General features: G+C 36.5%; 1 protein-coding gene across 12 annotated transcripts in view; it reads right to left on the bottom strand.

Moving 5' to 3' along the window:
* TRMT9B (tRNA methyltransferase 9B (putative)) overlaps positions 1-13,719 on the bottom strand; it is a 56,965-nt gene continuing 43,246 nt past the window's right edge. For 11 of the 12 annotated variants that reach the window (XM_081268895.1, XM_081268890.1, XM_081268891.1 and 8 more), the window contains 2 exons: positions 8,934-9,107; positions 1-3,408 (listed from right to left, as the gene is read on the bottom strand). In XM_081268895.1, coding sequence (XP_081125021.1) covers positions 2,375-3,408; positions 8,934-9,107 — 1,208 coding nt within the window. In that variant the 3' untranslated portion in view covers positions 1-2,374. Of the gene's footprint in view, positions 3,409-8,933; positions 9,108-13,719 lie in introns of those variants that run through there. The other variant, XM_081268888.1, reaches the window with a different exon arrangement.

The raw sequence follows: 13,719 nt of genomic DNA, 5'->3' as shown, positions 1-13,719 counted from the left end.
GCTAGATCGGTAAAATCTAGAATCAAGCCAGTGGAGGCTGACCAAACACTTACAAATACGTTGTCTATATTTGTACTTATTTATGACTTGCATTTCCTTTTGAGGACAATTCTAAAGATGAACAAGATTTTTACATGGTCAGGATATTTACATTAGTTTGGCTCTTTAATGGCCTCCCATCGCTCCCTCCCCTCCAATCCAAAGGCAAAAGCTGAATTTAAGGGTTTTTCATATGGGTATCCCAAAGAGAGCTTATCAACCATAGGTTAAATATTTATGCACAAAGTGATTTTTGATGCATAGAATTCTTGTACTCTACAGATGAAGAGCAAAAATATTGCTATTATCAGTGAATTTTATTTACAGCTCTGTCAAAATTATGTGAAAATAATTCTCTCCCAAGAATCATTCTAGACATCTTTCTATACAAATTGGAGTGAGTGTGTGTGGTGTGTGTGTATGTGTGTGTGTGTGTGTGTGTGTGTGAGAGAGAGAGAGAGAGAGAGAGAAAGAGAGAGAGAGAGAGAGAGAGAGAGAGAGAGAGAGAGAGAGAGAGATTGGTCATACAGATTAGCTCAAAAGCTATTCTGGCACAATCTGATAAACTGAATTGCATGTAATGACCTTTAAATAGTAGGCTACTACTCAGAAAGAGATGACTTCAAGCTCAAATTTCTCATAGCAAGGCTGGATTCAAGATGTGACAACAGACTTCAGAGAGAGGAAAAATCCATTCATCATAAAAAGGCCATTAAGCTCCAGTTGTAAGAACATCTTTGACTCAGAATCTTTTATTTCCACCAAGAAAACCACTTATGCTCTTGGTTTAATGTCCTAATTTGAAAAATGGAAGATACACTAAATTAAATTTTAATTTATACTGCACTTCTATGTCTGCTTTCTTTGTTTCTCTAATGCAAAATATGCACCAAATGATACAAATCATATGTATCATTTCCATCAGAGAATCTCACCCACCAAAAGAGTGACGACGCAATCTTATTTTGAAGCCAAAAGATAGAAATATTAATAATTTGCAGATGCACTTTGAAAATAATCCTTGAAATTTCTTCAAAACAACATCATTTTAGGTTACAGCACAATAGCTGATGGAAAAGAGAACTCCAAAACAAATGACATTCACGACTGTTTTAGTTAATTTTTTAGTGGGAAAATAACACAAAATTGGATTTTCACGCAGGATTACAGTGGTCCTAGAAATAAAAAGGTTTTTCAATTTCTCCTCATTAAGGAAGTGAGATCATATTCCTGGGTCAATTTGTTTTTGTTTGTCCTGTCTCTAGCTCCATTGTGATTATCTTTATGTCTCAGAATCCATGACATGGATTTAAAAATCTTTTTTATTTTCTTTGGGTGGTTCTGGGAATTGAACCCAGGGCCTCATGCATGCTAGGCAAATGTTCTACGATGATCTACATCCTCTAGCTCTCCAAGGTTAAATTCAATAGATGCAGTGATCCCACAATACCCAGACTATTCATTTCGCTGTAAAGTGGAAGAAATTCAACCTTTAGTAATAGGAGTTAGTTCTACCTAAAATCACTAATGTAACTAATAGAATGTAGTCATCTTCAATAAGATCAATGCCCAGATATTGTTTTTTAAAAATCCAACAACATTATAACCCCCAACCAAGGCCAAATATCCGGCAACTTCGCAATCTATTTTGTCCTCAGAGCTAAAATAAAACAGTGCTTCAATGCTTCAACTAGTCTCTCCTATATATCCTCTTTCTCTTCAAAAGAAAAGGAAGTTTCCTTTTGAAAAGAGTCCCTATAACACTACCTGTTTCTCTTTTCCTTGTCTCTCAATTTTCTGAAGACTTTAAGTAGAAGTCAGGCCTTGACAATAAAATATCCCATCATGTTTCAATATTCTGTTCATCTGAGAAACACAATAGGTTTCCTTGTTATCTTACACATAGATCTAAATTATTACCTGAGAACCAGAATTTACCCCCTTACTTTATAAAAATACTGTTTTTAAAGGTTTACTTAACAGTAGAATCTTTTAAAATCAATATGTAATACTGAAAACTAATATACATATATTCTCATAAGAATTTCATCGTTGGGGGGAAATAAAATCTAAACTGTACTGAAGTGCATCTTCTATTGCTTTTTCAGATCTTTTTATATACACTTAAGCACAAATATCCTGTGTCAAATGCTTTAGGGACAAGGTGTTGTGCTTACCCAAAGATTTAAAAGATTATCAGTTCATAGTATTTATGGAGCAAAGCATATGTGGGTTTAAAAATAATAAAATTGGATGCAAATTTAGGTAACCATATATAACTTAGTGAAAAGATCGTGGTTCATCTTTTGGAGAAGTTGTCTCTAAAACAACCCAATTAATCACAATTTTCCTTTTTCTCTGCAATAATACACCAGTTGCCATGATCATTTCCGGAGCTCAGAATACGGAGCTCGGTCACGTTCTCCTGCAGCAGGTCACAGAGCTCACCTTCACGAAACACATGGTAGTAGCGCATAAAGGCTCTGGAATCCAAAATGTCAGGCTGTTGGTCTTGGACAGAAATTGTGTCATCTGGGTTGGAATCTGTAGAGTCGACGGTAGAAATCCTTCTCAATATTTTACTGGCAGAAGGGTTGCCTTCCTCTAAGCTACCTGCAGTCACATGATTCTCATCGGTATTGGTGCTGTCCAGAAGGGTCCCCTCTCCATTTCTCTGATATTCTCCTTGATGGTCTCCATTTAAGTGCTTTGAAGTACCTGAAGCTCTCAGCCACTCCAAGTGTTTTTGAGAAGTTTCTACAAACACTTCCTCATCTAAGCTTGATGCTTTCGTTGAAAATAGCTCTTGGTGATCCAAGTCTAAACTGGAATGTCGAGAAGGCTGGATGGATACAGTGCTATTGGCCCAAACTTCTGTGGTTTTCAAGGGTCTCACTTTTTCAATTTGCTTCCGCAGAGTGGACTCATCCAAAGATCTGGAGAAAAACCAGGAACGGAAAGATCTTCCTAATGTGTTATAGATTCCATTTTCTTCCTCACCTTCCTTTGAAGTGTTTCCACAACAGGTCCTAGCCATAACAGGTTCATAGTCCACGCTGTGGGACCGTTTGGAATCACCTCGCTCTTTAAAACACATGGAACAGCCATACTCAGGGCAAGGGGGGTGGTAGGGATGGCTTGTTTCTGGATGTCCACACTGCCTCTTTCTCCAGGACTGGCTGGATTCTGAGAAGGGCTGGGAACAGAAGGCCCTGTTCCAAGGAACAAGCACATCTTGCTTCTCAAAATGTCGGTTCTTTTGTTCCATTGCCCAAACATAAATCATCATCTGTCCTCCGGGAACTAAAACCCTGGCCATTTCTTTTATTGCTCGGATTCTTCTTTGTTTTGTAGAAAAATGGTGTATAACTGAAAGAAAGAAAACTAGATCTCAATGTGTGTATACACACATAAACACACACACTTAACATACATACATAATATGTTTGCACATAACAATGATAAAATTTTGACATATAGTAAAACCTCCTTCTTTCCTACATGGGAGGAGAGATGGAAGAAAAAGCATAGGTTTTGGGAGACATGATTTTTGCTTTGGCTTCTGTACATATTAGGCAGCTAATCTTGGGCCAGTTATTTAAGTACAATCAATTTTAAGTTTCTTAAATCATAACAAGAAGCCTAGAATAAATAACCTCTGAGATCCCATTCCAAAATCCTGTGAATTTTTTTAACCAGAGGGTCAGGTCTGAATTACTAAAATTGTAAGGAATACTAAGTTAGGTAAGTGTTTTCTGGTAGGATTTTATAAAATGACTCACTGCTTTAATGAATGATTGTACTTCTATAGCAATAAAAAAATTAACATCACTAATTATTAGTGTCAATAAAATTAATAAAGCAAACAAAAATCAAGAAAAATGTTAAAGATTGCTTTTCTGTCTAAATAATATCAAAGATACATCAGCCTACCACAAATCCAAATGATTACATGTTTTTTAAAATGCTAGTATACTATAATTGTGTGTAGTTAAAAAAATAAATCGATAGATTATCATTTTGCTTCCAATCCCTTCAAAATGAGGCTCAAGCAAAACTGCCTTTATCTAGGCTTATTTTTATCCAAAATATGTAGAAAGTGTTAGTCTGTTAGTTCCTGGAGGAATCTAATCACAGTATTGTGTCAAGAGAAAACATCAAATTATTTTTATGAACACAAGTGCACTATATATCTCAGCGAGGAAAGGGGTCCCAAGCAAAGCTGGGAGACTCTGGCTCCCATATGAGCAGTAAGGGCAGACAGTGGCTAACACCACTGCTCTAAAGCTCAGCATAATCTTGCTGTTCGTAGTGATTTTAGGTATATTAATGTCTGCAGTTTACCTGCCACAGAGATATATTAAGTATCTAAAATGAGACTCATGTGTAGATAAAACCATTAAAGGTAGTTCATGCAAGAGGCAAACTGTATTAATAGCCATCAGATTTTTATTCCAATCAAGAGCATACAAACCCTGCTATCTTTACCACGCAGCAGTGTGAGAAAGCTAGAGGTGTGAGGGTTAGATGTGTTGAAGAACAAGACACCAGCATATTCCAACCTAGATCTATCAAGAGCTAGCCTTGTGATCTTTGACCAAGCACTCTGTCATACTAGGCCTTAGTCTTCTTTTCCCAGTCCCCAGAGAGAGGGCCCTTTATGGACCCTCAAAAGGTTCATTTGAAAGCATTTGTTTCTAGAAGTAGTTCTTTGGTCACTGAGCTACAAGGAGGCCTAGGGGTCAGAACTGAGAAAGATGCAATGCATTGCTGATGTTTATATCTTATCTACCACTGTTCAGGGCTGTTGACCTCTACCATAACCTGTGCCTGATGCACTCTAAAATATCTATGGGTACTTTTTTAAAAAAATTTTAATTTGTTATATATGACAACAGAATGCTTTACAATTCATATTACACATATAGAGCACAATTTTTCAGATCTCTGGTTGTACACTATGAGTACGTTTCTAAAATAAAACCTATTCTCATTATTCACAGATTCTGTATTTGCAAATTTGCCCACTTGCTAAGATTTATTTGTAATCCCCCAAAATGAACAGTCCCAGACTCTCATGGTCATTCATTAGCTTGTGCAGAGAAGCAATTTGAGCCTTTCAAAGAACATGTTCCCAGCTGAGGTGGAACAAAGCAACCTTCTCATTTTAATTTCAACTCTAATACTGTAAACAAGTGCTCTTTTCATGGTCTATTTAGTTCCCCGTTTAAAACAGCCTCCGAGCATAGCACTGTCCTATTATCTGGGCTCCTAAGCACAGAGGCTGTGACATTATGTGCCCCAGGGAGAAAACACAGGAGCTACATGTGCTTCATCCAGGCATGACTGAGAATGCTGTTGGCCTGAGCTTAAAATTAAAGTGAATTTAAACAGAAACACACATCAAACAAGTTTATGTATCAATTGGTTATTGACAAAGATATATATTGACAAAAATGCTAAGATCAGCAGCTTGCAGGAATCCCATCCTGTATTCCTTCTGGGGTCACAAATGCCCACAAATTTCCTAATTTTGTGTTCATGGGAACTTTTATAGAACATAATTCATGTGACTAGTGACAATTTATTGTGTTGCTTTACAAAGGCTATCAAAGGAAAAAAAACAACTAAACTGAATTATTTTATGGTAGACTGATAGGTCTCTGATATTTCAGGATTCCATTCAGCTTCCAAAGAAGTTTTATATTTTAAGAAAGAAAGTCTTTTTTGATTTATTGATGAGTAAGTAACAATTCACCTCTAACATATTTTCACCCAGAAAAATCTGAATATTAAACATGTAATAAGTAACAACTGTAAATCAACATTTTGGAGGAAAAAAAGGTTAAAAATAAAGATTTCTTCATTACATATACAATGAGACACACATGCATATACATAATCTATTAAGAAGCATTGCAAGTGTATTTGCAATGGGACACAGAATTTATCTGAAATATCAATGTCAGGAAACTACGTTGAATTTTTAAAAGATGAAAAAACATCCCCTTGTTTATAAATCATAATAAAAAATAGCTTAAAGCCTATTTTTTTTCTATAGCAATATTTTCCTGCTAAGATGCTAAAAGCCTAGAAAATAGATAGGTTGAATTCAATTACTGGATTCCAAAATTGGGTGAAAAGTGACACAAGATTACCTTTAAGGTCCTGTCATATCTTGATATTTTATGATTTACTGTTATTTAATTTTAGGTGTGGTGTTTATCTCTCTAGGCATAAAGAAGTTATAGGCTTAGCGTAAAACCCTAACCCTACTGACATTTGGGTATAGATAATTCTCTGCTGTGGGGAAGCCCCCTTAGATGGCATTAGCACACATTCACCTACCCATTTGTAACCATCAAAAATATCTCCAGACATTGCCAAATGTCCTGGAGGGATGGGGGAGAGGAGTAACATAACCCCCTAGTTGTACCTTTATTGTATTTATATGCGGTGCTGAGAATCTAACCCAGCTCCTTACACATGCTAGGCAAGTGCTGTGCCACTAAGCTATAATCCCAGCCCCAGAATGTTTCTTTTTCTAATGTGTCAGTAACACATGATGAATATATAACTAGGCATGATGCTTATCTCTCATATTATTATTAAGAGATACCAAAAAGTAAAATTTTCATGTAAAGATAAGCAAAAAGTGCCAAATAAAAAATTTTAAATAGGAAAATGGAAACATGTAGACATGAAGAGTCTACTGAAATTTCTTATACTTTTGTTCTAAATGTGAAACATAACTGAAAATGACCATACCCCATTAATTCATAGTTACAGGTTATAGAAATATGTGCTATTTTTCCACCTAAGGGAGCGTCTTAAATTGGAATAGCAATCAGGTATGCTAGTCATTTCTGTTGCTGTAACAGATTACCACAGACTGGGTAATTATAAACAATACAAGTTTATTTGGCTCATGGTTCTGGATGCTGAGAAGTCCAAGATCAAGGGACCAGCATCTGGCAAGATCCTTCTTGCTGCATCATAACACGGTGGGGAGCATCCCATGGCCAGGAAAGAAGAGAAATCTGCCCAACTGATCTTTTCATTTGAGGTCAATTTCTGTGATAACGAAACCACTCCCACCATACCACCCTTAATACATTCACAAGGGGCATGCCCTCTTAAACTCCTAACGGTCCCACCTCTTAATATTATTATGATGGCAACTAAATTTCAACATGGGTTTTAGAGGGGGCATCCAAATCATAGCATCAAGTACACTCCATTTTCTCTGAGGAAAACAGAGGATTACCCAGATTCACAAGGAACATTTACTCAAAGTCAAAAAGCTGGTCAATATTCTCTTCCTCAGCAATGGCTCCGTGGCACAGCCTGAATGTAGATATCCTCAATGGTCCTAAAACTAAGGCAAATGAAAGAACAAAGAGAACTCCGTCTGATCTCTAGTTCTTTCGGTGGAATGACTAAGCCATAATCTTTTCCCACCAAAGATTCAAAACATTGCCTAATGTTGCTTCGTTCAACAAGAATCTTTGTAATGTTTATGTTCCCCCAAGATTCATGTCCAAGTCCTACCCCCAGCGTGATGGTGTTAGGAGGCAGGAGTTCTGGGAAGTAAGTAGACTTAGATGAGGACACAAGGGAGGGTCCCCGTGACCAGCATAGTGTCATCATATGAAAGGACCTTGTGAAGACACCGCAATAAGGTGGAAGACAGCAGCCATCTATTAGCCAGGAAGAGAGCCTTCGCCAGAATTCGACTCTGTTGGTACCTGATTGATCTGACTCTCACCCTTTAGAACTGTGAGAAATAAGGGCGTGTTGTTCAAGCCCTCCAGTCTGTGATATTTTGTTACGGCAGCCTGAACAGACTGATTCTTACAACCAAATGGACTAAACAGTTTCAAGTGTAGAGAAGTAAGACATCACAGAGCAGGTTCCCATGGCAACCACCTCTTGTCAGTTCTCATCAGTTCCAAGGTTATGGGATCTGGGCTGGCATCCCTAATTGTGCGTAGTAATGGAGTTGAACCAACCAAATCCTCGTGTATTTCAGGAAAGAGAAAACAGTCTTATTCTGTATTTCTTCATGAATAGTAGTAGTCAGTTTTATGTAAGCTCATTTTGCTTTGATAAAGCTTGTTATATTCAAATAGACTAATTTTTAAGTGTTTTGGAGCAAGTGATTGACTCTGAAAAAGATTTCCCATTGCAAAAGAGCATATCACGTGATTCCCTTAAATACAAGGTTTCCTAGCACATTTATAAATGACTAACATATTAGGTATCAGGAATCTATTTCAAGCACCTTTTTTCTTTTTTTGGTATATGTGTTTTCTGGGCATATTTGTTGGAAAAATATGAGGAATTCATTCCCTGTACTCATAAACAATTTCTGGTATTAAGGAACAGAATAGCATCTGGGACCAGGTGGAACCCATCTTCTCCAGGAACTTGAGTACCAGTGAATGGCAGTTGATCTTGAGAACATTTGGTTTTATTAGTCTTAGAATTATGTTAATAAAGGGCACTATTGTAGCCTGAAAAAGCCAATATGACGCCCCCAAATCTACTTCATTTTGGAGGAGCCTGGCTTCATTTCAATAGAACAAAGTACCATTTTCAATGAGCAAGATTTCTCTAATATTTCCTTATTCATCAGTGAAAGAAATGGGAATTAATTACCAAAAATAATAGAATAACAGCTTAAAGGTTTAAATAGTTATGACAACATATGTACCATAAATGTATTTGAGGTTAGCCAAATAACTCAAGCAGCTGAAATATTTTAAAAAGTTAGATAAATTGGATTACATAGACCACTCTATATACAGAAAAAATGTTGAGTCACGAGAGTAGCTTCAACCATGTATGTTATTCTCATGGCAAAATATGAACATGTGACCCTGCTGCCTTACCTCCTATGGAGATGATGGCATCGAAGCCCTGATCCCTAAAGGGGAGATTAAGGTTGTCACATACCATGACTTCACATCCTCTACTCCGGGCAATCTCTACCAAAGGTCCACAGTAGTCACAGCCCAGGGTATGTACCTGGCTGTTTACTTTAAGATACTTTCCAGTTCCACAGCCTATAAAAGAAAAGCCTGTGTTATATGCAATCTTTAATAGAGAGTGAGGAAAATAACTTTTCTCACATCAGTATGAAGTTTACATTAAATCACCAAGGTAGAATATGAGTGTGAAGGTATTCACGGAGGCAAAGGAAGAGGCTTCAGAGAGCACTCACATATTTTCATATAGAAGAGAAAAGAGAAATGGAATGGAAAAAAAAATATTTCTTGAATAGTCACTGAGTTAATGCCTTTAGGACTGACTGAGCATACTTGCACAACTAGACATGTTAGCTAGCCCATTGCTGGGAATGACAGTTTCAGCAACCTGAACAAGGGACAGACAGGGTACAGTCTCTAGCTTAACGTCTATCCCCACTGTGCCTGTGTGTATATTATAGCATTTGTTCTCCTGATGCTTCTCCAAAGATTCTTATCATTTGCCCACTAGGTTCAACTACTGCCAGCAACTTTCAGTAGCTATAAATAAAAGAATCTACACAATAAAACACACTCTTAAAAATTCTTAAATCTGAATGGGGTGTTGTAGCTTAGTGGTAGAGTGCTTGCCTCGCATATGTGAGAAATTAGTGTGTGTTGTTCAAGCCATCCAGTGGCACCACATCAAAATAAATAAATAAATAAATAAATAAAATAAAATAAAAGCATTGTGTCTATCCACAACTAAAAAATATTAAAAAAAAAAGATGGCTCACGTGGACTTCTTAAAATTTTTAAAAAAATCTAAAATGAATGAAAAAAAGAATTGTTAACATCATTTCATTCAATTATTATATTATTGCCATTACTTATCTATCACTAATCAAAGACTACTGGTTTGCAGCTTCGGTAATACGTCATGACACTCCTTATTAACTCCTCCTTAATAGGTGCTTTTCAAACTTCTAAAAAAATAAAAACCAATTTAAAGTCCTCTGATGCCAGATGAGATAGTGGAGAGCATATGGATAAATATAACATTTGCAACATTATTATCTCAATGAGAATGACTGAGGTCTTAGAAACGTTAGATCTCATATCCCCTGTTCCTAATGCTTATGAGAAAAAGCCCCATTGTTTGAAGGTAATCATGGGGAAAATATATTTCACAATGTATTTTAAAATTGAAATCCTGTATATTTCAAAGATGATAGTTATACTTAAAAAAATCTTGCAAATTCATTTGCTTATTTATTGGCTTGAAAGATACATTTGGAAAAATGAAAGAGAAAATCACTTTAAAGATATTAATAAAAATAGGTTAATAAACCATTACTGCTGAAAGGAACTATTCAGAAAACATTTAGTAAAAAAGAAGAAACTGAGGTATTTTCAAATTTAAACAGTGTCTGATACCTTTCCAATGTCCTGGCATCCTTGATTTATCCCATATTCATTTCTAATGACATTAGATTTATCCCATATTCATTTCTAATGACATTCACTTCAAAAGGTAGTAGTGGAACTTCCAAATATGATGCAATTATCCATATTCTAAGTGCATACACTGAGATGCTAGTGAGGGGAAGATTCCATCCTCACAAGGAAATCAAGAATATTGCCAGGCTAAATTGTTCCATTATTTTCAATGTAAATCAGAAGCTGAATACTGCGGCACGCTTTGCTTCAGTCCACAATAATCACGCTCCTTTATAAAATCTCATTAAGTGATAACCTTGCATAGTACTAAAGAGAGATACCAGGAAGTGTCTGCATGCTTACAGTCTCCTGGATTTTGTATTCTGCACCACACTATGGCTAAAGGAGAGAACAGATAATTGCCTCAATTCAACAAAATGTTTTTGGTCCAGTATGGGCAAATATTTGCTGATATACTAATACAAACATTCTCTCCAAAGTTTTGAAACAGAATCACATTTTTAAAATTGGGAGTTCTTGACTAAAATCTTCTCTGAAAGAGAATTCTCTTTTCCTATGACAAAAAAAAGACAAATACTATATGCATTTTATACACAATTTCTTAAGTCCAGGAATGAGGAAATGTTTTATTCTATTAGGCATGGTGTCTGCTGTATGGGATTTAGTCAGTCAAAAATGACTATTGATACTGAAAATAAATACTTTGAGAGTTAAGAGGCAAATGGAATCCTAATTACTGACAAGTTAATTTTTATGTACACAAAAATAACATTTTTAAGGGGCTGGGGTTGTGGCTCAGTGGCAGAGCACTTGCCTAGCATGTGTGAGGCACTGGGTTCGATCCTCAGCACCACATATAAATAAATAAAGAATAAAGGTACATCAACAAGTAAAAAAATATTAATTTTTTTTTTTTAAGATTTTAGGATACTTTTCTTTGGGGTCAAGAAAAAAAAGGGAATTTTGCTCAAAAAAAAAAAAATCCAGCTCTGGACTTTCTCCTACTTTCTAAATTCATGCAAGTGAAGATTTCAAAGCACACAATGCCCTCCATGTCTGATGCACTTAAAATTGACTGGGGTGGGGGAGTGTTAGGGAAGAATAGAGGTACTTTGGATTAGACAGAGGGGAGTGAAGGGAGGGGAAGGGATACCGGTAGGAAGGATAGTAGAACAAATTGGATATTATTACCCTATGCACATGTATGATTACACGACCAGTGTAATTCTACATCATGTACAACTAGAAGAATGAGAAATTATATTCCATTTATGTATGATGTGTTTCAGGTCAAGGTATTGCCATAATTGCCCGGGTCACAGTACTGCCTGAAAGTACTGTGGTGTTCCTGCTCTTTGAAGTTGTTTTTAGTTAGGCCACTTTTCCTGCTCATTTACTCCCTGATTCTGAGATTTAGCTTCCCTCTGGGAGTGCCTGCCACACACCTCAGCTAATCAGCTTGGCTAGGGAACGGGGTGATGCGGTGAATAACATTTCAGTTAACTAAAAGCTTCCCACTAAACTTGTGAAACTGCCTAGACATTTCCAGTCTGGGAACTGGAACCTGGTTACTGCTGAATTTTTTTTTTTACTACCATGTTTGACTAGTTTTAACTCATTATAATTAATTATAAATTGCTAATGTAGTCAAATTAAACAGCATAACAGTCAGTTTTGGCAACATAAAAAACCTAGAAATCAACTTTCCTTATGAAGATAGTCATATTATCAGGTTGTCTTTTCTTCTGCTCATCCCTTTGGACTCCTTTCTTTCATTTTCTTCTATTTCTTCCTTAACTTTATTTTGTAATATATCCTTCCTTTTGTCATCAAAACATTACTGCTTATTGACTAGTTTAAAAGTGTGAATTATACAAAATTCAAAACATATGTACAAACGGGCAGAGAAATATTTGTTACCGATCCAATTGTTGGTTCCCATTGAAGTGTTCAAAGAATATTATTTGCTCATAATTTATAGCAGTAAAGTATATAAAATAACATATTGTTTGTTAACTTGGCACTATTAGTATAAAATGCTATGTAGTTTTAAATCTTATGCAACTCTACAAATGCCCAACCATACACATTCCTAGAGGCACAAAGATACTTATATTTACATAACCTACCCAAGGTACATAAGAAGCTAAGAGCATGGTTACCTCGGGCATGGGTTTATTTGGTACCAGGGACTGGGATGAAGATGTTTTGCACCCTTATGTGTCTTTGTTGCTGAACCTTGTCAATGGATTGCCTATCAAAATATCTTTAAGCAGTTTGTAAACAGCAACTTAAAAAAATACTATTTGTTCATATCCTTTTCCCATTTTCTTTTGGTTGTCATTTTGTGTGTGTGTGTGTGTGTGGGGGGAGATACCAGGGATTGAACTCAGGAGCACTAGGCCACTGAGTCACAACACCAGCCCTATTTTGTATTTTATTTAGAGACAGAGTCTCACTGAGTTGCTTAGTGCCTTGCTGTTGCTGAGGCTGGCTTTGAACTGGAGATCCTCCTGCCTCAGCCTCCTAAACTGCTGGGATTAAAGATGTGTGCCATTGTGCCCAGCTTGGTTGTCATTTTTCTTCCCCTTTTTGAAATTATTTTTTTTTGTCTAACTGAAACTCTGCACCCTTTAACCAAAAACTTCCCATTTCCCTCCCCTCCCTCCCCAGCCCTGCCCCAGCCCTTAGTAACCACTATTCTATTCTCTGCTTTGCAAGTTCATCTTTTTAAAGTTGTTGCATATAAGTGAAGTCATGCAGTATTTTCCTTCTATGCCCTGCTTATTTCACTGAACATAACATCCTCCAGGTTAACCCTACTATAACAAATGATAGGATGTTGGGCCTTTTTTTATATTGACTTAAAAATGTCCTGGAGATTAAGAAAATAATGTATTTTTTTTCTATCAGATGTGTTGCAGATACTTCAGGTTTTTTTTGTCTTTTGACTTGATTTATATATTTATCTAGATTTTTGTCTTACAGTATTTTTTAGTTTCCATGGGAGTGAAAGTTATCAACACAGTTGATCTTTGTTCCTAATAGATTCATCTTTGCTTATTCTTTTGTATGTTAAAATTTACTTGTAACCCTAAAGTCTGAGCACTTGCGTGGTCGCTCTCAGACATGTGCATTGACACAGCAGCCCAAACTTTGACCTGCCCAAGATCCTTGTATCGGGCCTTCCTGTTTCAGCTCTCCTGCTGTTGCCAGGGGAGATCTAAGTGGAGCTGCATTGATCCCAGGC

The sequence above is a fragment of the Spermophilus citellus genome (genome assembly GCF_964194105.1).
Source record: "Spermophilus citellus genome assembly, chromosome: 16".
NCBI classification, from domain to species: Eukaryota; Metazoa; Chordata; class Mammalia; order Rodentia; family Sciuridae; genus Spermophilus; species Spermophilus citellus.
Note: the sequence above shows the minus strand (reverse complement) of the source record. Positions and strands in the feature narration are given on the sequence as shown.